Below are 27,932 nucleotides of genomic sequence, written 5' to 3'. Positions count from 1 at the left end.
TTTTCCAGGGTGGAAATGGCTAATACAAGGGGGTATAGTTTTAAGATATTGAGAGGAAAGTATAGGAGAGATGTCAGAGGCAGGTTTATTTTCACACAGAGTAGTAGGTGCCTGGAACTTGCTGCCTGGAGTGATGGTAGAGGCAGATACATTATGGACATTTAAGAGACAGTTTTGAGCTTCTCTTCAAAGAAGAGATGTGCTGACATTAGAGAGAGTCCAGAGGCAGTTCACAAGGATGATTCTGGGAATGAAAGGGTTATCCTACATGGAATGTTTGATGGCTCTGGGTCTGTACTCGCTGGAATTCAGAAGGATGAGGTGGGATCTCATTGAAACCTCTTGAATACTGAAATGGCTAGACAGAGTAGATGTGGAAAGGATGTTTCCCAAGGCGGGGGAGTCTAGAACAAAAGGGCACAGCTTCAGGATAGAGAGGCATCCAATTAAAACAGAGATGCAGAGAAGTTTCTTTAGCTAGAGGGTGGTGAATTTGTTGAATTTGTTACCACAGGCAGCTGTGGAGGCCAGGTCGTTGGGTGTATTTATGTTCTTGATTGGACAAGGCATCAAAGGTTACAGGGAGAAGGCCGAGAAATGGGGTTGAGGAAGGGAAAAAAGAATCAGCCATGATTGAATGGTGGAGCAGACTCAATGTGCTAATGGCCTAATTCTACTCCTATGTCTTATGGTTTTATGAAAGTAAAATGGAGGGCTATGTGGGTAGAAAGAGTTAGATTGAGCTTGGAGGAGTGTAAATGATCGGTACAACATCATGCACCGAAGTGTTGGTATATAGTTAGATTATGGATTATGAGGACACGCAGTCCTCTTTTATTGTCATTTAGTAATGCATGCATTAAGGAATGATACAACGTTCCTCCGGTGTGATATCACAGAAACACAAGACAGACCAAGACTGAAAAACTGACAAAAACCACATAATTATAACATATAGTTACAACAGTGCAAGCAATACCGTAACTTGATGAACAGGCCATGGGCACGGTAAAAAAAGTTCAAAGTCTCTCAAAAGTCCCATGATCTCACGCAGACGGGAGAAGAAAGAAAACTCTTCCTGCCATGAGCCTTTCAGCGCCGCAAACTTGCCGATGCAGCATCCTGGAAGCACCTGACCACAGTCTGACTCTGAGTTGTCCGAAAACTTTGAGCCTCTGACCAGCCCTCTAACACCGAGCACCGAGCACCATCTCTGCCGAGCGCTTCGACCCCAGTCCCAGCCGTCAGCAACAGGCAAAGCCAAGGATTTGGGGCCTACCCGGCGGAGATTCTCGATTGCATAGTAGCAGCGGCAGTGAACCGGGCATTTCAGAAGTTTCTCCAGATTTTCCTCCGTGCTTCTCGCGTCTGTCTCCATCAAATCAGAATTGTGCACGGCCCCCTATTTAACAAATACGATATCATTTCACCGGAGAGGCCGCGTGCACTGCGTCGCACCGCCATCTTCTCCTCCCGTCATGTTGTACTGTTGTATGTTCAAATTTGAAATAAAATCAGAAAATACTGGAAACACCGACAGGTCATACAACATCTGTGGAAAGGGAAAGTTAACACTTAACTTCAAGTTTAAATTTATTGTCATTCAACTATACACATGTATATAGCTAAATAAGATATTATTTCTCTAGGACCAAGGTGCAAAACACACTACATTTTGTCACACATGGCACATGTAGTTATAATCCAGCACATACAACCCCTGAGTGGCATGGTCTGAAGATTGACAAGTTGACATCGTGTGATGTGCATGTTTATATCATAAGACAGTATACTGTAATAACAATTATACACTATTTTAACAAAACAAGCAGCATTACAAATATGTGAACCAGCAGCAATAAAAAATGAAGTGACCTACGCAGAATGAGAGTGTGTCTGTGAGTTAGGGACTGGATAGGAGGTAGCAGCAGGACATTCAAAGTTTACATGTGTGTTGGGTGGCAGCAAAGTGTTAATAAGTCTAACACCCTAGGGGAAGAAGCTGTTCCCCAGCTTGACAGTTCTGATTTTTATGCTGCAGTACCTTCTGCCTGACAGCAGGAGGCCAAAGAGATTGTGGGAAGAATGGAGGGGTTTTTGACAAATGCTGGAGGCACTGAATATGCAGTGCTTCTGATAGACATCCTAACGGGGGGGGGGGGGAATCAAAGAGACCCCAATAACTGTTTCAGCAGTCCTCATTATCCATTGCACAGTCTTGTGATCTGATGCATTGAAATTCCCTTACCAGACAGTGAAGCTGCTGGTCAGGACACTCTCGATGGTGCTTAAGTAAAATACGGTGAGAATTGGGAGGCGAGAGAGCCTTGCTTACCTCAGTGACCTCAAAAAGTGGAGGCACTACTGTGCTCCCTTGGCTAAAGAGGTGGAGTAGATGGACCAGGCAATATCATCACAATATGAATCAGAATCAGAATCAGGTTTATTATCACTGGCATGTGACATGAACTTAGTGGCAGCAGTACAATGCAATACATAACATAGAAGAGAAAATTTTTAAAAATAAAATAAAAATAATAATAATAAGTAAGTAATCAATTACAATATATGTATATTGAACAATTTAAAAAATGTGCAAAAAACAGAAATACTGTTTATTTAAAAGTGAGGTGGTGTCCAAGGGTTCATTATCCATTAGGAATCAGATGGCAGAGGGGAAAAAGCTGGTCCTGAATCACTGAGTGTATGCCTTCAGGCTTCTGTACCTCCTACATGAGAGTAACAGTAAGAAAAGAGCATGCCCTGGGTGCTGGAGGTCCTTGGTAATGGATGCTGCCTTTCTGAGACATTGCTCCCTAAAGATGTCCCGGGTACTTTGTAGGCTAGTACCCAAAATGGAACTGACTAGATTTACAACCCTCTGTGGCTTCTTTCGGTCCTGTGCAGTAGCCCTCCCCTCATACCAGACAGTCTATCAGAATGCTCTCCACGGTACATCTATAGAAGTTTTTGAAGTTTGTTGACATGCCAAATCTCTTCAAGCTCCTAATGAAGTATAGCTGCTGTCTTGCCTTCTTTATAACTACATTGGTATGTTGGGACCAGGTTAGATCCTCAGAGAACTTGACACCCAGGAATTTGAAACTGCTCACTCTCTCCACTTCTGATCCCTCTATGAGGATTGGTATGTGTTCCATCGTCTTACCCTTCCTGAAGTCTAGAATCTGCTCTTTTGTCTTGCTGACATTGAGTGCCAGGTTGTTGCTGCAGCACCACTCCACTAGTTGGCATATCTCACTCCTGAATGCCCTCTTGTCACCACCTGAGATTCTACCAACAATGGTTATATCATCAGCAAATTTATGGATGGTATTTGAGCTATGCCTAGCCACACAGTCCTGTGTATATAGAGAGTAGAGCAGTGGGCTAAGCACTCACCCCTGAGGTGCACCAGCATTGATTGTCAGCAAAGAGGATGTGTTAACATCAATCCGCACGATTGTGGTCTTCTGGTTAGGAAGTCGAGGATCCAATTGCAGAGGGAAGGTACAGAGGCCCAGGTTCTGCAACTTCTCAATCAGGATTGTGGGAATGATGGTATTAAATGCTGAGCTATAGTTGATGAACAGCATCCTGACATAGGTGTTTGTGTTGTCCAGGTGGTCTAAAGCCATGTGGACAGCCATTGAGATTGCGTCTGCTGTTGACCTATGGAGCTCAGTCTAGTCATGACCAACCTCTCAAAGCATTTCATCACTGTAGATGTGAATGCTACGGGGCGATAGTCATTAAGGCTGCTCACATTATTCTTCTTAGGCACTGGTATAATTGTTGCCTTTTTGAAGCGAGTGGGAACTTCCACCCATAGCAGTGAGAGGTTGAAAATGTCCTTTGAATACTCCTGCTGGTTGGTTGGCACAGGTTTTTAGAGCCTTACCAGGTAATCCATTGGGACCTTCCGCCTTGCGAGGGTTCACTCTCTTTAAAGACAGCCTAACGTTGGCTGCTGAGGCAGAGATCACAGGGACATCAGGTGCAGCAGGGATCTTCACAGCTGTAGTTGTGTTCTCCCTATGGTGGGGGTGTCTAGGACTAGAGGGCACAGGCTCAGAATAGAGGGATGTGCATTTAGAACAGAAATGAGGAGGAATTTCTTTAGCCAGAGGTAGTGAATCTGTGGAATTCATTGCCACAAACAGCTGTGGAGGCCAAGTCATTAGGTACATTTAAAGTGAAGGTTGATAGATTCTTCTTTAGTCAGGGCATCAAAGGTTATAGGGAGAAGACAGGAGAATGGGGTTGAGAAGGATAATAAATCAGACATGATGGAATTGCAAAGCACATTCATGGACTGAATGCCCTAATTCTGCTCCTATGTCTTATGGTCCACATTGAGACTCAGGTGTGCTTATACCAATTCACAGACTGCACTGTCTCCTCCCAGTATGCAGTTTCACTTTTGTTATCGATTAGGCCAAACTTAATGATATGCTTAGAACTGGATATGTCAGTACAGTTGCGCGTTAGCAGTGTGAATAGCAACAGACTGAGCATGCAACCCTGGGGGTGCCAGTGCTCAGCATGATGAGATGTTGCTGTCAATGTGGACTGCCTGTGGTCTCCATCAGGAAGATCAAGATACAGCTACAAAGCAAGGTGTTGAGATCCGATACAGACCATGTTCACACCAGGGTACATGGAGCTTAGAAAAATAGAGGGCTATGGGTAACCCTAGGTAATTTCTAAAATAAGTACATGTTCGGCACAACATTGTATTGAAGGGCCTGTATTGTGCTGTAGGTTTTCTATGTTTCTATATGTTGAGGTTGTCCGTTAGAACATCTGCTAACTGGGTTGCACAGTCTCTGAGCACTCAGCCAGGTATATTGTCAGGCCCTGCAGCTTTGCATGGGTTGACTAGCTACGGCTAGACAGAGTGGCTGCTCCTTTGGGGTGGTGGGGGGGGGGCGGGGTAGAAAAGGGGTGCCTTTCTCACCATCACGTCATTTAGTGCATCAAAATGTATATAGGATACATGAAGAGAAGCATCACTGTCATTGTTGCTCAGGGTGGTCTTATAGTCCGTTATGGACTGAATGTCCTGCCACATGCATTGTGTGTCCCTGGTGTCACAGAAGTGGCTGTATATTTTCAGTGTGCAGTCCCATTTTCCTTTCCTGATGGTGCAGGAAAGCACAGCTCTTGCTGACCTGAGAGCTACCTTATCCCCCAAATTGAAGGCAGCAGCACGCTCTCTCCAAAGAGAGGAATAAACAGTCAATGTTTTGGACTCCATTCCTTTCACCAGGACTGGAAAGGAAGGGAGGAGATGCCAGAAAACGAATGTGGGGGCAGAGGTAGGAGTACAGCTGGAAGGTGATAGGTGAAGCCAGGTGTCTGGGGGAGAGGGAATGAGGTAAGGAGCCAGGAAGTGATAGGTGGAAAAGGTAAAGTTGTGAACCAGAAGGAATCTGATAGGAAAGGAGAATGGACCATGGGAGGAAAGGCCAGAGTGGGGAACTGAAGAAGAGGAAGGAGGAGTTCCAAATGCAGAGTAAATGCATTATCAAAGTGCATACAATATATGTCACCATATACAACCAGGAGATTCTTTCTTTTGCAGGTAATCACAGTAAATACAAGAAACACAATAGAATCAATGAAAGATCACACCTAGCGGAACAGACAAACAACCAACGTGCAAAAAACCAACAGACACCCAGCTGTGCAAATACAAAAAGAATGAGAAAAAATAATAATAAACAAATAAGGATTAAACAGAGAACTATGGACGTCCTTGAAAGAAAGTCCATAGGTTTCGGAAACAGTTTAGTGATGGGGCAAATGAAGTAGAGTGAAGTTATTCCTTCTAGTTTTTGGAGCCTGATGGTTGAGGGGTAATAACTGTTCCTGGACTTGGTGGTGAAGGCCCTGAGACCCTGTACCTCCTCCCTGATGGCAGCAGTGGGAAGAGAGCATGTCTTGGCTGATGGGAATCCTTGATGATGGATGGGCAAGTCTGCAACAGTGCTACATGTAGATGTGTTCAATAGTGAGGAGGGCTTTACCTGTGATGGATTGGTCTGTAACTACTACTTTTTGTAGGCTTTTTGGTACAAAGGTATTGGTGTTTCCATACCAGGCCACAATGCAACCAGTTAACATACTCTCCACCAAAGTGTCAAAATTTGCCAAAGTTTTAGATGACATGCTGAATCTTCACAAACTTCTAAGAAAGTAGAGGCACTGTTGTGCTTTCTTTGTAATGGCACTTAAGTGCTGGTCCCAGGAGAGTTCCTCTGAAATGATAACCACAGAAATTTGCAGACCCTCTCCACCTCTGATCTCACGGTGAGGACTGGCTAATGGACCTCTGGTTTCCTCCTCCTGAAGTCAATAATCAGCTCTTTGGTCTTGCCGACACTGAGTTAGAGGTTGTTATTGTGGCACCACTCAGCCAGATTTTCAGCCTCCCTCCTACATGCTGATTCATCACGACCTTTGTTCTGGCCTACTTAAATATGGCACTGAAGCTGCATTGCACCTGTGCTGATGGAAATTATGGAGGAAGTGTTGTTGTCAAACCGAATTCACAAGAGTCTGCAAGTGAGGAAATAGAGGATCCTGTTGCAGAGAGGTACTGAAGCCAAGGTACTAAAGCTTATTGATTTGTTTTGAGGGGATGATAGTATTGAATGTCAAGCTGCAGTCAATGAAGAGCATCCTGATGTATGCATCTTCACCATCCAGATGTTCCTTGATTGAATGAAGAGTGAATGAAATGGCACTTACTGTTGACCTGTTGTAATGGTAGGCAAATTGGTATGGAGTACACAACTCCCTGACACAGTTCTTTAGGTTTTCTAGGTGCCACTTTGTTTTGCCTTCTTTTAATTGTGTCCTCACTTTTTGCTATTAACTGGACAACTTACTTTTGACAAATTCGTCTTAGCCTTTCAGTTAAGCTGTACGATAACCGTTCCATGTGGAAGTTGTCTTTCTTGTGGTGTTGCTTCCTTTCTCAATTATGTGCATAGGGTAGCCGTTTTTCTGAATGCTTTTCTGATCTTCTACACTCTTCCTCCTTTGCAGCTCTAGTTATGCACAAGATATTTGCTCTTTGTGCCATGCCTTTAACAATACCAAGTATTGTCTTCTTTGGATGATTTGACTGGAAATTCAGCTACTGGTCCGTGTGAGTCTTCTTCCTGTAAACACTCAACTCCAGCTCAAACACCATCTATAAATTTGCTGGTGAGTTGTTTTGCAACAACAACCTTGCATTCAATATCAATAAGTCCAAGGAATTGATTGCTGACTTCAGGAAGGAGAAGTTGAAGGAACACACGCCAGTCCTCATCAAGGGATCAGTAGTGGCATGTGGGTGAGCAGTTTCAAGTTCCTGGGTATCAACATCTCTAAAGATCTATCCTGGGCCCAATATATTAATGCAATTACAAAGAAGACAAGGCAGCGACTATATTTCGTTAAGAGTTTGAGGAGACTCAATATGTCACTCACACAATCTGCTGGCAAATTTCTACAGATGTACCATGGAGAGCATTCTAACTGGTTGCATCACTGTCTGGTATGGAGGGTCCACTGAACAGGATCACAAAAAGCTGCAGAAAGTTATAAACTCAGCTAGCTCCGTCATGGGCACTACCCTCCCCAAAATCAAGGACATCTTCAAAAAGCAATACCTCAAAAAGTTGGCATCCATCATTAAAAACCCCAGTCACCCAGGACACGCACTCTTCTCGTTGCTACCATCAAGAAGGAGGCACAGGAGCCTGAAGATACACACTCAAATGCTTTTTCCCCACCACCATCAGATTTCTAAATGAACAATGATCCCATGTGCACTACCTCACTATTTTTTTTCTTTTTTTAAGTTTTCTTTTTGAACTACTTACTTAATTTAAATTTTTATAGATAACAAGTCATATGAGTCAAGTGAAGTTTACTGTCATTTAACCTCATATTTGTATATAATATATATATAAATAAGACAATGTTTCTTCGAACCAGGGTGTAAAGCACATAACATACGATAACTTATATATTTCCTATTGTAATTTGTAGTTTTTTTTAATAATGCATTTCAAAGTACTGCTGCCACAAAACAATATATTTTGCAGCATTTGCCACCCAGAACATGCCCTCTTCACACTGTTACATAGAACATAGAATAGTACAGCACAGTACAGGCCCTTCAGCCCACAATGTTGTGCTGTCCCTCAAACCCTGCCTCCCATATAAGCCCCCACCTTAAATTCCTCCATATACCTATCTAGTAGTCTCTTAAACTTCACTAGTGTATCTGGCTCCACCACTGACTCAGGCAGTGCATTCCACGCACTAACCACTCTCTGAGTAAAAAACCCTCCTCTAAAATCCCCCTTGAACTTCCCACCCCTTACCTTAAAGCCATGTCCTCTTGTATTGAACAGTGGTGCCCTGGGGAAGAAGCGCTGGCTATCCACTCTATCTATTCCTCTTATTATCTTGTACACCTCTATCATGTCTCCTCCCATCCTCCTTCTCTCCAAAGAGCAAAGCCCAAGCTCCCTAAATCTCTGATCATAATGCATACTCTCTAAACCAGGCAGCATCCTGATAAATCTCCTCTGTACCCTTTCCAATGCTTCCACATCCTTCCTGTAGTGAGGCGACCAGAACTGGACACAGTACTCCAAGTGTGGCCTAACCAGAGTTTTATAGACACAAAATAATCTGCAGATGCTAGGGTCAAAGCAACACTCACAACATGCCGGAGGAACTCAGCAGGTTGGGCAGCATCAGTGGAGAAGATCGGTTGACGTTTCAGGCCGGAACCCTTCATCAGGACTGTAGGGGGAAGGGGCAGAGGCCCTATAAAGAAGGTGGGGGGAAGGTGGGAAGGAGAAGGCTGGTAGGTTCCAGGTGAAGAACCAGTAAGGGGAAAGATAAAGGGGTGGGGGAAGGGAGGCAGGGAGTGAATTACTGGAAGTTGGAGAATTCTATGTTCATACCAAGGGGCTGGAGACTACCTAGACAGTATATGAGGTGTTGCTCCTCCAACCTGAGTTTAGCCTCATCATGGCAGTAGAGGAGGCCATGTATGGACATATCTGAATGGGAGTGGGAAGCAGAGTTGAAGTGGGTGGCTACTGGGAGATCCTGTCTGTTTTGGCAGACGGAGTGGAGGTGCTCAACGAAGTGGTCCCCCAATCTGCGTCGGGTTTCACCGATGTAGAGGAGGCCGCACCAGGTGCACCGGATGCAATAGATGACCCCAACAGACTCACAAGTGAAGTGTTGCCAGAGTTTTATAGAGCTGCATCATTACATCGCGACTCTTAAATTCGTTCCCTCGACATATGAAAGCTAACACCCCATAAGCTTTCTTAACTACCCTATCCATCTATGAGGCAACTTTCAGGGATCTGTGGACATGTACCCCCAGATCCCTCTGCTGCTCCACACTACCAAGTATCCTGCCATTTACTTTGTACTCTGCCTTGGAGATTGTCTTTCCAAAGTATACCACCTCACACTTCTCTGGGTTGAACTCCATCTGCCACTTCTCAGCCCACTTCTGCATCCTATCAATGTCCCTCTGCAATCTTTGACAATCCTCTACACTATCTACAACACCACCAACCTTTGTGTCGTCTGCAAACTTGCCAACCCACTCTTCTACCCCTACATCCGGGTCGTTAATAAAAATCATGAAGAGGTCCCAGAACAGATCCTTGTGGGACACCACTAGTCACAATCCTCCAATCTGAATGTACTCCCTCCACCACGACCCTCTGCCTTCCGCAGGCAAGCCAACTCTGAATCCACCTGGCCAAACTTCCCTGGATCCCATGCCTTCTGACTTTCTGAATAGGCCTACCGCGTGGAACTTTGTCAAATGCCTTACTGAAATCCATGTAGATCACATCCACTGCACTACCCTCATCTATATGCCTGGTCACCTCTTCAAAGAACTCTATCAGGCTTGTTAGACATGATCTGCCCTTCACAAAGCCATGCTGACTGTCCCTGATCAGACCATGATTCTCTAAATGCCCATAGATCCTAACTCTAAGAATCTTTTCCAACAGCTTTCCCACCACAGACGTAAGGTTCACTGGTCTATAATTACCCAGACAATCCCTACTACCTTTTTTGAACATTCGCCTCCCTCCAATCCTCTGGTACCATTCCTGTGGACAACGAAGACATAAAGACCCTAGCCAGAGGCTCAGCAATCTCTTCCCTCGCCTTGTGGAGCAGCCTGGGGAATATTCCGTCAGGCCCTGGGGACTTATCCATCCTAATGTATTTTAACAACTCCAACACTTCCTCTCCCTTAATATCAATATGCTCCAGAACATCAACCTCACTCATATTGTCCTCACCATCATCAAGTTCCCTCTCACTGGTGAATACCGAAGAGAAGTATTCATTGAGGACCTCGCTCACTTCCATAGCCTCCAGGCACGTCTTCCCACCTTTATCTCTAATCAGTCCTACCTTCACTGCTGTCATCCTTTTTTCTTCACATAATTGAAGAATGTCTTGGGGTTTTCCTTTACCCTACTCGCCAAGGCCTTCTCATGCCCCCTTCTTGCTCTTCTCAGCCCCTTCTTAAGCTCCTTTCTTGCTTCCCTATATTCCTCAATAGACCCATCTGATCCCTGCTTCCTAAACCTCATGTATGCTGCCTTCTTCCACCTGACTAGATTTTCCACCTCACTTGTCACCCATGGTTCCTTCACCCTACCATTTTTTATCTTCCTCACTGGGACAAATTTATCCCTAACATCCCGCAAGAGATCTCTAAACATCGAACACATGTCCATAGTACATTTCCCTGCAAAAACATCATCCCAATTCACACCCACAAGTTCTAGCCTTATAGCCTCATAATTTGCCCTTCCCCAACTAAAAATTTTCCTGTCCTGTCTGATTCTATCCTTTTCCATGATAATGCTAAAGGCCAGGGAGTGGTGGTCACTGTCCCCCAGATGCTCACCCACTGAGAGATCTGTGACCTGACCCGGTTCATTACCTAGTACTAGATCTAGTATGGTTATACCATTGGGAAGAGGGTACAGAAGCCTGAAGCCACACACTCAGCATTTCAGGAATAGCTCTTCCTCTCTGCCATCTGATTTCTAAATGGACATTGAACCTATGGACACTAACTCACTACTTTTTTATTTCTGTTATTTTGCACTTATTTTAACTATTTTATATATATATATATGTACTTAATGTAACTGAGTTTCCTCTCTATATTTATTTATGATGTGTTTCAGCTGTACAGCTGCCATAAATTCAACAAATTTCACAACATATGCCATTGATATTAAATTTGATTCTGATATTAAACCTGATTCTGATTTGTTAATGTAAGTATAAAGACCCCCTCCATGAGTCTTACCAGAGGGCACGGCATTCCTATCCACATGATAATAGGTTGGTCCTTCGAGTTGGATGGCTGTGTCTGAGATGTTGTCCTGGAGTCATACTTCTGTAAGAATAAGCATGCAACAGTTTCTCATCTTGTGCTGGGTCAGTTGCAGACGAAGGTAGTCCTGCTTGTTTTCCAGGGAGTGAAACGTGGAGATCAATATTGACGGGTGAGCCAGCCTGCAGGGGTTAGCCTTTAGCATGGATTCTAGCATGCTTGCTGCACTTCTATTTTCCCTCACACCACTTCTGGTGCCTCCATCCCTAGGTGACTGAAACAGGCAAGGCTGTGGAACGAGGGCCTGGTCTGAGCAATCAGGCTTATCAGCTCCTCTGCTGCTGGTCTCACTAATGAACTAGACTTGTGTAATTAATGCCCAACAGGGTCTTATGATCATTTGGTTTATTTACTTGTTTCTCTTTTTGTCAGTTCTGACTAAATGTTCCAGACCTGAAATGTTAATTGTTTCTCTTTCCACAGATGCAGATTTCTGAATGGTTCATGAGCACTACCTTGCTATTCCTTTTCTGTACTATTTATTGTATTCTTTATTGTGTCTTGGAGTATATTTTTATGTCTTGCACTGTACTGCTGCCAAAAAAGAAACAAATTGATGGAAGTTTTTAAAACAGTTTGGATAAGTAAGTCCCCAGGGCCAATGGGATATTCCCAGATTACCATAGGAAGTGAGGAAAGAGATTGCTGTGCCATTGGCAATGATCTTTGTATCCTCCCTGCTCACACCAGTAGTTCAAGAAAGGTATTAAGCATAATTCTAGGAACTACAGACCAGTGAGTCTTACAAATTATTAAGGGAAAATTCTCAGAGACACAATTTACGAGTATTTGGAGAAGCATTGTCTAATTAGGGATAGTCAGCATGGCTTTGTACACGCTGTACGAGTCTGATTGATTTTTTTTGAGGAAGTGACAAGACAAATTGATGAACGTAGTGCAGTGGACATTGTGTATATGAATTTTAGTAAGGCATTTAACAAGGCTCCCCATGGTAGGCTCATTCAGAAAGTCAGAATGCATGGGATCTATGGAAATTTGGCTGTGTGGATTTGGAATTGGCTTGCCTATAGAAGGCAGTAGTGGGAATAGATGGAGGTCAGTGACTAGTAGCGTTCCACAGGGATCTGTTCAGATTGAGATTGAGATTCATTTATTTATCACATGTAAATTAAAACATACAGGGAATTGCATCGTGTTAACAACCAACATAACCCAAGGATCTACTGGGGGTTGTCCGCAAGTGTCACCAGGTATTCCAGCAACCAGCATAGCCTGCCCACAATGTTCAGCAGAGCAAAACAGCTCTGAGATCTGAGCTCCCTGCTCTGATGTTTGCTCTGAGATCCCTGCTCTGTGTTTTTTATGAATGATTTAGACGAAGAAGAGGAAAGGTGGGTTAATAAGTTTGCAGATGACATGAAGGTTGGTGGTATTGTGGATAGGGGAGAAGGTTGTCGTAGATTACAGCAGGACATTGGCAGGACGCAAATCTGGGCTGAGATGTGGCAGATGAAGTTCAATCTGGACAAGCGTGAAGTGATGCACCATGGAAGGTCAAACCTGAAGGCAGAGGATAGTAATGTCGAGTCTGTCAAAAGGAGAGGTGGAGGTGTTTGCCTCACAATGAACTTCTTTTGGTGCAAAAACGTGTCAGTGATGTCCCAATTCTGCTCACCAGACCTGGAATACCTTGCAATGAAGTGTTGGCCATTTTACCTGCCATGGGAGAGTTCAACGATTGTTTTGGTAGAGACGTACATTCCACCTCAGGCCAATGTCAATCAAGCTCCAGAGCAATGTGATCAACATGCACGAAACAGCATACCCTTATGCCTTCAACATCATTTTGGGGAATTTTAACTAGGCCTGCCTGAAAAAGTCACTAAATAATTATTATCAACAAATCACTTGTAGTACCAGAGGAAACAACCCACTGGACCACTGTTACACCACCATCAAGAGTGCTTACTGTGCTATTGCATGCCCACACTTTGCAAAGTATGATCACCTGGATGTACTTCTCTAAGTATAGGCAGAGACTGAGGACCATAACACTGGTGGTGAGGGCCAAGAAGTTATAGACAAGGGAAGCACAGGTGCGCTTATAGGGCTGCTTTGAATTGGTGGACTGGATTGTATTCAGAAATTCATCTTTGAATCTGGATGAGTATGCCGCATTTGTTACCAACTTCATTAAAACCTGTGTGGATGACTGTGTTCCTACGAAACTTGCTGTGCATTCCCTAACCAAAAGTCATGGATGAATTAGGAGGTTCGTCATCTGCTGAGGATAGATCCGTGGCATTTAGGTCTGGTGACTCAGGTCTGCACATGAAAACCAGGTATGACTTGCAGAGGGCTATTTTAAGAGTGAAGAAATAATTCTGAGCAAGGTTGGAGGCAACATCGATGCACATCAACTCTGGCAAGGTTTGCAGAACATTACTTCCTGCAAAGCGAAACTCAAGAGCATGAATGGCAGCGATGCTTCATACCAGACGAGCTCATCACCTTCTACGCCTACTTTGAAAGGGAGAATGTGACTACAACTATGAAGATCCCCGCTGCACCCAGTGACCACATGATCTCTGTCTCGTAGGCCGATGTTAGGCTGTTTTTCAGGAGGGTGCCAACCAACTGGCAGGCGTATTCAGGGACATTTTCAACCTCTCTCTGCAACGGTGGAAAGTTCCCACCTGCTTCAAAAGGGCAACAATTATACTAATGTTCAAGAAGAGTTGTGTGAGCTGCTGCCTTAATGACTATCGTCTAGTAGCATTAAAATCTTCAGTGATGAAATGTTTTGAGAGGTTGGTCATAGCTAGAATCAACTCCTGCCTCAGAAAGGACATGGACCCACTACAATTTGCCTACTGCCACAATAGATCCCTGGCAGATGCAACCCCAATAGCTCTTCACATGGCCCTAGATCACCTGAATAATACAAACACCTATGTCTATGACTATAGCTCAGCGCTTAACACCATCATTCCCACAGTCATGATCAATAAGCTACAGAACCTGTGCGTCTGTACCTCCCTTTGCAATTTGATCCTCAACTTCTTAGCCCGAAGGGCACAATCTGTGTGGAATTGTGATAATAGCTCCTCCTCGCTGAAGAACATTAGCATACCTCAGGGATGTGTGCTTAGCCCACTGCTCTACTCCCTGTATATCCATGACTGTGTGGCTAGGTATAGTTCAAATGCCATCTATAAATTTGCTGATATTACATCCGTTGTTGATAGAATCTCAGATGGAGTTGAGAGGGCGTACAAGGGTGAGATTCACCAAATAGTTGAGTGGTGTCCCAGCAAAAGCCTTCCACTCAATGTTAGTAAGGCCAAAGAGTTGATTATGAAATTCAGGAAGGGTAAGGCGAGGGAACACAAAGCAATCCTCATAGAGAGATCAGAAGTGGAGAGAGTGAGCAATTTCAAGTTCCTGGGTGTTAAGATTTCTGAGGACCTAACCTGGTCCCAACATATCAATGCAGCTTAAAGAAAGCAAGACAGTGGCTATACTTGGTTTGTCATCTAAAACACTCGAAAACTTCTGCAAATGTACGATGGAGAGCATTTTGACAGGCTGTACCACTGTCTGGTATAGAGGGCTACTGCATAGGACTGAAAGAAGCTACAGAAAGTTGTTAAATTAGTCAGCTCCATCTTGGTTACTAGATTCTGTACCCAAGGAGAGCTGCCTCAGAAAGTTGGCGTCCATTTTTAATGAATCCCATCACCCAGGACATGCTCTCTTCTCATTGTTACCATCAGGAAGTGGGTACAGAAGCCTGAAGGTACATAGGCAGTGATTCAGGAACAGCTTCTTCCTCTCTGCCATTCAATTCCTAAATGGGCATTAAATCATGAACACTATCTCATTGTTTTTAATATTATTTCTGTTTTTACACTATTTTTATTTTAACTATTTAATATACATATATATACTTGTTGTAATTGATCTTTTTTCTATATTATCATGTATTGTATTGTACTGCTGCTGCTAAGTTAACAAATTTCACGTCATATGCCGGTGATAAAAAAGCTGATTCTGATTCTTGCGGTCGTTGTCAGAGCAGTTGCCATATCAAGTCATGATGCATCCAGGTACGATGCTTTCCCTGGTGCATTGATAGCAATTGATAAGGGTCAACAGGGGCATGCAGATTTATTTAGCCTCCTGAGTAGGTAGAGCCTTTGGTGAGCTTTACTAGCAGTGATGTTTATGTTGTTGGAACAGAACAGGCAATTAATGATGTTCATTCCTCTTGCCCTTAACATCTTTGACGGAGATAGAAGCATATACACTACACCTCTCCCTGAAGTCAATGGTAAGATTTTTGTTTTGCTGATATTTAGGGAAAGGTTATTGTTAGGACACCATGTTACTAAGATCTCTATCTCATTTCTGTACTTCCACTCATCAATATTTGAGATATGACCCACTATGCCGCTATCATCTGCAAATCTGACGATAGTTAGAGCAATACCTGGCCACACATTCATGAGTTTATAGGGAGTAGGGTAGAGAGCTGAGGATACAACCTTGTAAGTCAACAGTGTTGAGAATAATCATCATGGAGTGTTTCTGCCTATCCTTGTTGATTGCAGTCTATTGGTCAAAAATTCAAGGATTAAGTTGAAAAGGGAGGGGTGATGAGTTTACTTGGAGTTAGTACTGAACTGGAGCTGGTCTTGATTACTGATTACTCATTACTCATGATTGAGAGGTGAACGTTGTAGTTGAACAAGAACAGATTGGGCTTCTTTTTTGAGCTAAGTATTGCTGAGGAAGCATCTCACTAAAACAGCTTGGCTAAAATTCCAGCAAGTTCTTTGTCAGGGTGCTCAATCAATGCACTTAACCAATTTTTGATCCCAAAGGGAACGAAATGAATTAGCTGTGATTGGCTGATGCGATGATGGGAACCCTATGATTAGCCCAAAATGGATTAATTGTCTGAAAGTTTTGCTTTAGACCAAATGATTCAGGTTTTTTTTGGAATCAAAGTCCCATGATCCTAAATGACAGACCACAGAGCATGCAAAAGTACATCTGCTGGCATTCAAGGATAGGAGAAGGTGTTGTGAGAGGGATTATGGAATGAATAGTTCTTTTAAAAAGGCACATTGAACGATTTTTTAAATGTTTCAGATTTTTGGAGCTTAACAGGTCCAGCAAGAGCAGTATTTAGTTGTTCTTGAGAAAATGGTTGTTAGTTTCCTTCTTGAGCTGTTGTAGTGTAGAAAGTTCTTGAATTTAGACCTAACAACTCACTTCTGACCTGGCACCTCAGGTGGTGTGGGTAAGGCAGGACACATGCAGGGATATATTGGAAAAATCAGGCACATTACCTGAAAGGTATGATTCTGTGAGGACAACAATGTGGCTTAATCAGTGGGGCTACTTTAGAACACAGAACAGTCTGATATCCCCCTACATTTTCCTCCAATTACCTTAAAAGTATGTCCTCTCATATCAGTCATTACTATCCTGGGAGAAAAAGGTGCTGGTTATCATTCTTTCTATGCCTTTTACCATCTTATACACATTATCATCTTATCAAGTTTCCTCTCATCCTTTTTTGCTCCAAAATGAAAAGCCCAAGCTCACTCAAACCTTCCTCATAAGACATGTTCTCCAATCCAGGCAGCATCCTTGTAAATCTTCTTTGCACTCTTTCTGAAGCTTCCACATGCTTCCTATAATGAGGGGACCGCAATTGAACACAATACTCCAAGTCTGGTCTAACCAGAGTTTTCTAGAGCTCCAACATTACCTCGTAGCACTTGTTCAATTCCCCTGACTAATGAAGACCAACACACTGACTTATCAACTTGCACAGCAACTTTGAGGGAATTGTGCATGTGGATCCCCAAGATCCCTCGGTTCCTCCACACTACTAAGAATCCTGCCTATAACTTTGTACACTGTTATCGTTCAACCTCCCAAAGTGTATCACTTTACACTTCTCCAAACTGAACTCCATCTGATACTTCTATGTCTAACTTTGCATCCTGTTAATATCTCATTGTAATCTACAACAATCTTCTACACTATCACAACATCACAAATATTTGTGTCATTTGAAAACTTACTAAGCCACACTTCCACTTCCTCATCTAAGTCATTTATAAAAAACACAAAGAGCAGGGGTCCCAGCTTTGTTTCAATTTATACAACAATTACAATATATTTGTGAGGAGGGCAATTATGTCCAGGTCAATATCTGTTGCCATTTTCTCAGCCATTTCTGATGGAACATTAGAATGGCAGATTTTCTCCACTGAAGGACGCCTGTAAACCCGATGTGTATTTAATGACAAGCTGGTAACTTTGCGGTCATCATTACTAGTTTTATTTAAATACTAGATTATTAGCATAAGTTTAAGTTTCACAGTCACCAAGGTAGAATTTGAACTCAGGTCAGTTCAAAATTACGAATCCAGTCCTGTAACTCTAAACACTGCCATAACCTTCTGTGTTTTATGATTCTATCGACCCCTAAAGAATTCCATGATGTAAAAAGTTTATATTATCCTAAGAACCACCCAGCTGGTGGTTTACTAAAGCAGGTACTCTTGAAATACCATGAAAGTAGAATATGTATTTGTGAACAACACTTTAAAATATCCTTCAATCTATCTTGATTTGGAAGGTAAATGTTGAAATATGCCTAACATTGGCTCACTAGCACCATCTGGAGTAAATAATCTTTCATTGCTTCTTCCCTCTGCGTTTAGGACATATCCTACTTAGGTTGGGTATGTCAATTTATTTAATACCTATTTTTCTATGCTTATCCCATCTAATATCTTTAATCTACACTGTAACTAACTTTATCCTCTACTCTAGGCATAATCAATGCAAAGTATACCCTGCAGTCACAATCTCTGATTCCTCAGGACCTCTTTTTTGGTCCCTAATTAGCATATAACCCTCCTTTCAATTAAACAAATAAAAAAAATGAATGACCTTTAATCCCTCAAATCTGTTTTAGCATTACAGAGAAAGTGCAGTGCAGTTAGAAAATAAGGCACAAAGTCATGATGAGGTAGATTGGCTCTTATCAAGAGCCCACCTTATCATACTAGGGAACATTCAATAGTCTTATACCAGTGGGATTAAAGCTATCCTTGAACCTGGGTAGTAGGTGGTATCGGGGTTTTATATCATCTGCCTGACGGGAGAGGTAGAAGAGAGAATGTGCAGGGTTGGTGGGGTCTTGATTATATTGCTGGTTTACTGAGGCAACGAAAAGTAGATACAGAGTATATAGAGTGGAGATTGGTTTCTGTGATGTGGTGTGCTGTGTCCACAGCTCTATGGTTTCTTGCAGTCACAGGCACAGCAATTGCCATACCAACCCATGATGCATCTATAGAGGAGACTCTCTATGGTTCATGAATATACCTTGTTGAGCATCAAAGGGATTTTGCAAATTTCATTATCTTCCTGAGGATTAGAGGTTTCTTGACCATGGTGTCTCTACTCTTAGGAACTTGAAGCTCTCAACCGCCTTGACCTCAGCTGTCAATATAAATAGCAGCACGTACACTGCCTCCTTCCCGAAGTCTATGACCAGCTCTTTTGTTTTGCTGACATTGATGACAAGGTTGTCACTAGGCTCTCTATCTCTCCAGTACTCTGATTCATCATTATTTAAGATATGGCCCACTGAAACTGCATCATTTGCAAACTTGTAGATAGGAGTTAGAGCAGAATCTTGCTACACAGTCATGAGTGTATAAGGGATGGAATGAGGGATTGAAGATGCCACTTTGTGGGTCATCAGAGTTGAGAATAATTGCAATGGAGGTGTTGCTGCCTACCTTTACTGATGGTCAGAAAGTCAAGGGTCCAGTTGCAAAGGGAGATATTGAGCCCCAAGTCTCTGAGTTTGGAGATGTGTTTGCTTGAAATCATAGTATTAATGGTAGAACTGTAGTAATGTGCCATTCCAGCATCAGAGTTCTGAGAATGGTGGATATCAATTTAGTCAAAAAGAGACAGAGTAATACTGAATGGAACACGAAGGGTCTCGGCCTGAAACGTCGACTGTACCTCTTCCTAGAGATGCTGCCTGGCCTGCTGCGTTCACCAGCAACTTTGATGTGTGTTGCTAATACTGAATGGAAACAGGTCTTTAAGTCAAACTCACTTATGCTGACCAAGGTGCCTACTAGTTCAATTTTCCTGTGTTTGGTCCATACTCCTCTAAATAAGTACTACTCAAGTACTTATCCAAATATCTTAAATGCTGTTATTTAATGTAAAATTAAAATTTTAATGATCCATTATCTTCAAAAGAAATGTATTCCTTCAAGGCACAAAACCCAAAAAGTAAATTGATTCACCCACAGTTGAAATTTTAAAGATATTAAATCAAGGAATAGGATATAAAGAAAGATGAAATTTATGAAGACTTAACACCAGACATAAAAAATGTAAGAGTTTTAATAGTTAAGTAAAATGTAAGGGACCAGATATACAAGTATTTGGATAGATGGATACTTTATTGATCCCAAAGGAAATTACAGTGTCACAGTAGCATTACAAGTGCATAGATATACAAATATTAGAAGAGAAATAACAAAGAATAAATATAAATTACCTTAAAAATAAGATGTAGAAGATTTACAAGCCAAATATTACAAGATTTACAGATTTACAAGTTCATACTGATATGACGGTAGTGCAAGAATTACCGTAATATTATACAGTAATGTGTGTACATTCACCCCGTCCAGATAAGAAGTGATGGTAGTATTGCACAGTATTCCACAGGGTGTCCGTGATAGCAAGGTGTGGTAAACAGAGTTTAAAAGAGGTTAATAACAGTTTAACAGGAGGGGTCATCACTTCTCCGGCTATAGGTTGACTCATTGTAGAGCCAGCTGAGGGTAAGAATGACCTCATATAGCACTCTTCGGAGCAGCACAGTTGTCTTAGTCTATTGCTGAAAGTGTTTCTCTGTTCAGCCAAGGTGGCATGCAGAGTGTGAGAAACATTGTCCAGAATTGCCAGAGTTTTCCATGGGGTCCTTTGTTCTACCACAGCCGCCAGTGTGTCCAGTTTGACTCCTATAACACAGCCAGCCTTTCGAAACAGTTTATTGAGCCTGTTGGCATCACCTGTGTTGATGCCATTTCCCTAGCACACCACCGCATAGAAGATTGTACTGGTGACAGAAGACTGGTAGAACATGTGAAGGAGAGGCCTGCACACTCCAAAAGATCTCAGTCTCCTCAGGAAGTAGAGGCAACTCTAGCCTTTCTTGTACACAGTCTCTCTGTTGGTGCTCCACTCAAGTCTGTTGTCCAGGTGCATCCTTAGGTGCTTATAGGTCCTCACCACATCCTCACCATCAATAGCGACAGGGAGCAGCGCAGGCTTGGTCTTCCTAAAGTCCTTCACCATCTCTTTTGTCTTACTGATGTTAAGCTAGACGATTCAGCCTGCAGCATTCGATACAGCCCTCCACCAGGGCCCTGCATTCATCCTCTTGTCCTCCCTTTATACACCCAACTATTGCTGAGTCATCAGAGAATTTCTGCAGATGACATGACTCAGTGTTGTATCTAAAGTCCGAGGTATACAGGGCAAACAGGGAGGGAGCCAATACAGTCCCCTGTGGGCCCCCAGTGCTGCATATAGCCATGTCTGACACACAGCTCTGAAGCCGCACAAACTGTGTTCTGCCAGTCAGGGTAGTCCATTATCCAGGATACAATGGAAGTGCCAACCTGCATTGTACAGGGCTTTTCCACGCAGCAATGGAGCTGGATGGTATTGAAGGCAATAGAAAAATCAAAAAACACGATCGTCACTGTGCTGCCAGGAGTATGCTCCATTCAGTGGGTAGATAACAGCATCATCAACTCCAATATTCTCCTTGTAGGCAAACTGCAGGGGATTGAGGGCTGATCTGACCAAGGGTCAGAGATGAACCAGAACCAGCCTCTCTAGGCTCTTCATAACGTGTGAGGTCAGGGCCACTGGACGGTAGTCATTCAAGACTGTTGGTTGGCCCTTCTTGGGTACTGGGACCACACATGATGTTTTCCACACAGTCAGGATCCTTTCCAGGTTCAGACTCAGACTGAAAATGTGCTGGAGAACTCCACACAGCTGCTCAGCACACTCCTTCAGGATCTTAGGGTTCATACCATTCAGTCCCAATGCTTTGCCATGTTTGAGTCTCCCCAGAGCCCTCCTCGGTTGCTCAGAAGTGGACATTGGGATGGAATGATTAAGTATAGTCAGCATGGCTTTGTGCTTGGTAGATCATGTCTAACCAACCTTATAGAGTTTTTCGAGGAAGTTACTAGGAAAGTGGATAAAGGCAAGGCAGTGAATGTTGTCTGTATGGACTTTAGCCACTCATTTGATAAGGTTCTGCATGGGAGGCTGGTCAGGAAGGTTCAGTTGCTTGGCATTCAGGGTGAGACTGGTTTAGACATTGGCTTTGTGGGAGAAGCAAGAGAGTGGTAGTAGATGATTGCCTCTCTGACTGGAGGTCTGCGACTAGTGGCAGGAATTGGTGCCGGGTCCTTTGTTGTTTGTCATCTATATCAATGATCTGGATGATAATGCTGATAACAGGATCAGCAAATTTGTAAATAACACCAAGATTGGAGGTGTAGTGGACAGTGAGGAAGGCTATCATGGCTTGCAGAGGGATATGTGTCAGCTGGAAAAATGGCAGATGGGATTTAAGGCAGACAAGTGCAAGGTTTTGCACTTCCGTAGGACTAACTATGGTAGGTCTTACACAGTGAACGGTAGGGCACTGACAAATGCAGTTGAACAAAGGAATCTGGGAATACAAGTCTATAATTCATTGAGAGCAATGTCACAGATAGATAGGGTTGTAAACAAACACTTTGGCACATTAACTTTCATAAATTAACGTATCGAGTACAGAAGGTGGGATGTAATGTTGAAGTTGTTTGAGACATCGGTGAGGCCTAATTTAGAGCATTGTGTGCAGTTTTGGTAGATCTATTTTCAGTTACAATTCTATAGATTTCCTAAGTATGCCCACAGGAAAAAGAATCTCAGGGTTGTTTGTGGTAACAAGTATATACTCTGATACTAAAATTTACTTTTTGAACTTTGGAAAGAGTGCAGAGAAAATTTACGAAGATGTTGCTGGGTTTGAAAGACCTGAGTTGTAAGGAAAAATTGAATAGGTTGGGACCGTTTTCTTTAGAACATAGTAGATTGAGAGGAGATTTGATAGAGGTGTACAAAATTATGAGGGATATATATATGGTAAATGCAAGCTGGTTTTTTTCCCCCAGTAAGGTTGGGTGAGATTACAACTGGAGGTCATGGGAAATATTAGAGGGTTGTGAGAGTGTGGAATGAACTGCCAGCACAAGTGGTGCATGCGAGCTCGATTTCAATGTTTAAGAGAAGTTTGGATAGGTACATGGATAATAAAGACATGGAGGGCCAGTGCAGGTTGATGGGAGTAGGCAGTTGAAATGGTCTTGGCATGGAATAGAAGGGCCAAAGGGCCAAAGGGCCTGTTTCTGTGCTGTACTTCTCTAAAAAGTCAGGGCAGATATATAGCTCCTTATTGAATTGATAATGAGAAATAGGAAATAGCTGAAGAATTAAACAGTTACTTTACATCTGCCTTCATGGAAAATGCATGTCTCGCTAATCTTTTGCCTCTCTATTAAATGTTTTTATGAGAATAGATACAGTAGTTGGATTTTAAGTGGCTTTCAATGAAGTCATAGAGAACCACAGCATAGAAACAGGCCCTTCTGCCCATCCAGTCCATGCTGACCTAATATTCCTCCTAGTCCCATCTACCTGTACTTAGACCATATCCTTCCAAACCTCCCATCCATGTATGTATCCAAATCTCTCTTAAATGTTATGATTGAACCAGCATCTACCACTCTGCTGGCTGCTCATTCCACTCTCTGTGTAAAGAAGATCTCCTTCAGATTTCCCTTGAAGAAAACCCTGAACCTATGACCTCCAGTTCTATTATCACCCAGGAGAAAGCCTGCATGCATTCATCCTATCTACAGTCTTCATAATTTTATATACAAGAGTCCCAAACAGAAGGTTAGTCAACAAGTTTGGAGCACATGGAAATCTTGCTCCACTCCTTCCCTCGTCTCCTTATACTGGGCTGACTCTAGACTGAAAGACAGAGGGGAAGCAGTCAGGAATTGAATGAGAGCTTGTAAGTGACAGGTGGATCCAGGTGAGGAGAGGTAGATGGAGGTGGGAAGAGTTAAAGCTAGTGACAGAGGCTAAGAGGTGTTAGATGGAGGCTGCAGGTGATAGAATGTGATCAGAGTAGAAGGTGGAGCATGGAATGGGAATAATGGGAAGAGTGCGTGCATGATGGGCAGATCGTATGGAAAAGGAGAAAGAATCCGGACTATGGGAGCTGGACAGGTGTGGGAGGAACTGGGCAGATCAGGAGAGACAGAAAATAAATAGAGAGGGAGCAAGTTACCTGAAACGGGAGAAGTCAGCATTCATACTGCCAGATTATGCATTAAGTGTTTCTGAGACTTGCTGACAGGGTAACAAAGTTGTAGTAATCTGGCGGATCAGTCCGCAGCAGATGTAAAAGGAGTGAGATAGAACAAGGATATAGTGTTTTCCCAGCATATATGATGAATGAACTCTTTTCAGGCTTCAGCTGAGTACAGGTATCGATTTTAAAAGTCATTTCGATGACAAATTCTGCCATCTTCATCAGGGATGATGCCTGGGCATGTCTAATCTGGTGGTATTTATACCCCATCGTCCATCCTGCCTGGTTGGTTAGTCCCCATCCAATCAGGTTTACAATCGAATTCCAGTTCTTACTTAGAACCTTATTCTTTGTTAAAATTATTTTCCTCTAGTTTTATCTCAATGGCTTCCTTCACTAGGCAGTCCCAAAAGCCATAGTGTTTCGGACCCAGAGAGTCTCCACGAGGAAATAAGACGATTACGCATGTTGTTCCTGCAGAATAACTACAAGGTGAAGTAAATCAATCGGGCCCTTAAAAGAGCTGATGGAAAGACTAGAAAACCCATCAACGAAGAGGAATCTGTCGCTACGGCTGGCTTCCTAAAATTTCCACGGTTTCTGGGGGAATCGCCAGGTTTCTGAAGAAATACCGGATTAATGCTATCCACAAACTCACAAGGAAGCTCAAATTACAATTTATGCGGGTCAAAGATGACCTGGGATTCAGGATGGCTGGCGTTTACAGCATTCCCTGTGAATGCGAAGCAGCTTATATTGGCCAGACACAGATGGAAAACTGCATCAAGGAGCATAGGAGATGCATCCGTATGGGTTACCCGGAGAAATCGACAGTAGCAGAACATTGCATTCGCAATGGCCATAGGATTGACTTCAACGACACAAAACTACTGTGCTGCGCCAATGGCTTTTGGGGCTACCTGGTGAAGGAAGCCATTGAAGTAAAACTAGAGGAAAATAACTTTAACAAAGACCAAGGACTTGCTCGGAGTAAGAGCTGGCAGTCATTGTAAACAAGTCGGGGCAGCGAAATCCTGATTGGATGAAGACTAACCAATCAGGAGGGACGGACGCGGGGGTACAACCGGACTGGACATACCAAGGCATCATCTCTGATGAAGATGGCAGAGTTCGTCATTGAAACATTGGTCAAGATAGATATTTGTACCCGGCTGGAAGCCCGAGAAGAGTTTATTCGAGTGAGATGAGAACAGAGGAGAAATATCACAATACGAGAACGCTGCAGATGCTGACAGGGTGAAATAAAGAACGATCTATAATCTTTACAGGTTCCATCGGAACGATTGGTTCTTGATCCTCCAAAATATTCCGCATGGAATTTAAACTGGAGGTGGCGGAGGGAGGGTTTAAGAAGGAGATTTTTGAAGAAGAAAAACTGCCTTAAATTTAATTGGGTTTGGTTGTGTAACTGTGTTAGGATTAAGATTATTCCATGCTTTAATTGTGCTGGCGGGGGGGAGGGGGAATGAATTGCTGTACACATCTGACTTGGTAGGTAGTACTTCAAATTGAGTTGAGGGCCCTCGTCTGCTCCTAATAGTTTGATATGGGATTGGTAGTCTATGTCGAGCTGACCATTTAACATTTTGTAAAAACAGGTCAGGCGGTGTGCTTCACGTCTATGTTGAAGAGAGTTCCACTTTAATGAATTTAAAAGTTGAGTAACACTCGCTTCTCTCTCTCGTGACAAATCGAGCTGCCTGTCTTTGGACTCGCTGGATGGAAGTAGTGTTTTTGATTGGGAAATATACTGTCGTGAGGACAACAAAACATAAATTATACCAGATGGTGGAAAGAAAAACTGGTTACCTAAAATGGTTGAATTCAGTGTTGAGTTCCGAAAAGAACGACAAGTCTCGTCTGTAGAGGAGGTGCTGCCCTGAGAAAGCGGATCCTCCAACCAGGCCGTTGAACCTCACCCCCGCCCGCCCCCACTCGCCCCCACTCGCCGCGCGCGAGGCGTGACCGGTGCCGTTCGTGCACACCGCACGCTTCCGAACCGCCCCGAGGAACGGACGCGCATGCGCGCAGCTCGGGTTGACGGGCTGGGTCCTGTGAATAGCGATTGCAGGCCGGCTGCAGGGAGTGGTGTGGATCCTCAAGCGATCAGCTAGTAAGCAAGGGGCTGGGGTGTGAAACACAGGAGGACCACGCTTGATTCCAGTCCACAGCGCAGGAGACCTGGTTCCCGTGACCTGACAGTACAGTAAATTTGGCCCCTGCGGCCCGACAGCCAGTGGAGACCCGTCATCGCGGCCTGACAACCCAGAGGTCAAGCTCTTCTCCAGTTTGACAGCCCAGGCCTATCCAGAACAGCTCATCTGTTGGGTCTGATCTAAGAGACAGCCAACAGGAAGAGACCGCCAGACCTGCTACACTCTCAAGTTGCTGTTTCGATAAACATGGAGCTCTGAGGTGGAACAAACCTTCCAGTTTGATCTGCGACTTTTCTATGACAATGAGATTACTGCCACAAAATTTACTTTGAGCCTTATATATTGGAGACTAATCGTGTGAAACATGCTATCGAATCACATCCCTCTGATAAAGTCTTCATAGTCTGGCAGATCTTTTGTCATAAGATTCTCAATGGTGCATCTTAACCTGCGCTTATAGGTTTACGGCTTTGTTTCTTAGTGTGTACTACTACACCTGAAAGCAAGGGATTTTATGCAACTATTTGACCTAAGTAGAGTTTGCCATTCCGCTTTTATATTGATTGAGCACAGGGAAGGATTGAGAATAAACAGAACCTGCCTGTCTGATTTGCCTGCCCTTTAACAGTTACCTACTGTTCAATATATCCGTTGGAGTTGCAAAGAGAACAAGTACCTGAGCAGAACCATTCTCTCATCAATCCAGCCGACTTTTACTATGTGTTGAACACGTTCATCTCTGTAAAGATAGCTATCCACACTGTCAATTCAAGAGCAATGGGGAAGCTTGCAGGGGGCAAATGTTGGCTTATCTGATATCAAAACATCCAGTGCACAATGCACATAGGGGAAAGTGCAAAGAAAACGATAGCTGTAGAATTTTAACTGAGTGCAGAATCATATTGTTTTTGTTCTGTTGAATTTATCTTTTGCAGTAATCACTATTGTTTTGAAGAAATTTCCAAGGTTAGTCTTTTGCTGCCATTAAATACAAAGTTATTTATTTGATATGCCAGTGGCATTGGGATCAGTGTTAGCATATATATTGATCTATATCAGACCGTTTTAAAATTTGACCTGTTGTTTAACTGAGTTAGCATCACTTAAATTTCTTTTTGAAGCTGACCTTCTGTCTGAGTATTGCTGTGATATCCGAAGATGGTTTTGTGCAAAAATTAAAATTAATATTTAGTTTATGTTTTTACTGGGATGTGGTTGTTGGAAGTCAGACTTAGAGTGCTGTGATGTAGTTTAAGCCAATCACTGTGTGCCAGTTGGTGTTTTACGTATGAGGTTAAAAAAATAGATATTTAATACTATACATACAAGTAGCAAGGTTGTTGCTATCAGACCCTTTCTTACTGTGCTTCTCTCTCAGTCTGCTTCTAACATCTTGCTTTACTCTGTACAATGCGTTTGACATCCCTTTTACCCCTTTTCCGGCCTGCTCTTCCCCTGATCCTGGGGCTCTCGTTGGGCTGCAGCCTGAGTTTGCTGCGAGCCTCCTGGACTCAGGGAAATGGGGATGAATCATGCATGGATACAGGAGACAGCATAGGGCTACTCCATAACAATGGACATCCTGGAGCTGAAACAGGGGAGTTCACTGGCAACAAGGAATATGAGCCAAGGATAGTCCCTTATTACAAGGATCCCAACAAGCCACACAAGAAAGTGCTGAGGTAAGAACTTTACACAAGAAAAAAGATACCTATGATAATTTTGTTTTTAAGTATGCATATTTTGGTGATTTCCTTCCTCCACAAAAAGTGAGGTTTCCTTAGTATTTTTCTTCTGTCTTGTTGAGAGA

At 43.1% G+C, this 27,932-nt stretch overlaps 1 protein-coding gene and 1 long non-coding RNA gene across 2 annotated transcripts in view; one reads left to right on the top strand and one right to left on the bottom strand.

The window, feature by feature from the left end:
• Nucleotides 1-804: 804 nt before the first annotated feature.
• On the bottom strand, nt 805-25,906 carry LOC134353079 (uncharacterized). The gene is made up of 3 exons (XR_010019542.1): nt 25,776-25,906; nt 11,381-11,470; nt 805-1,552 (listed from the first exon to the last, which is right to left on the bottom strand). It is a non-coding gene; the product is annotated as an uncharacterized LOC134353079 (long non-coding RNA).
• chpf2 (chondroitin polymerizing factor 2) overlaps nt 25,901-27,932 on the top strand; it is a 56,644-nt gene continuing 54,612 nt past the window's right edge. Inside the window, exon 1 of the mRNA XM_063060953.1 lies at nt 25,901-27,804. Coding sequence (XP_062917023.1) covers nt 27,533-27,804 — 272 coding nt within the window. The 5' untranslated portion in view covers nt 25,901-27,532. The remainder of the gene's footprint in view (nt 27,805-27,932) is intronic.

This window comes from Mobula hypostoma, chromosome 1 (assembly GCF_963921235.1).
Source record: "Mobula hypostoma chromosome 1, sMobHyp1.1, whole genome shotgun sequence".
Taxonomy (NCBI): Eukaryota; Metazoa; Chordata; class Chondrichthyes; order Myliobatiformes; family Myliobatidae; genus Mobula; species Mobula hypostoma.
The sequence above is the reverse complement of the archived record's forward strand: the minus strand, read 5'-3'. Positions and strand labels throughout refer to the sequence as shown.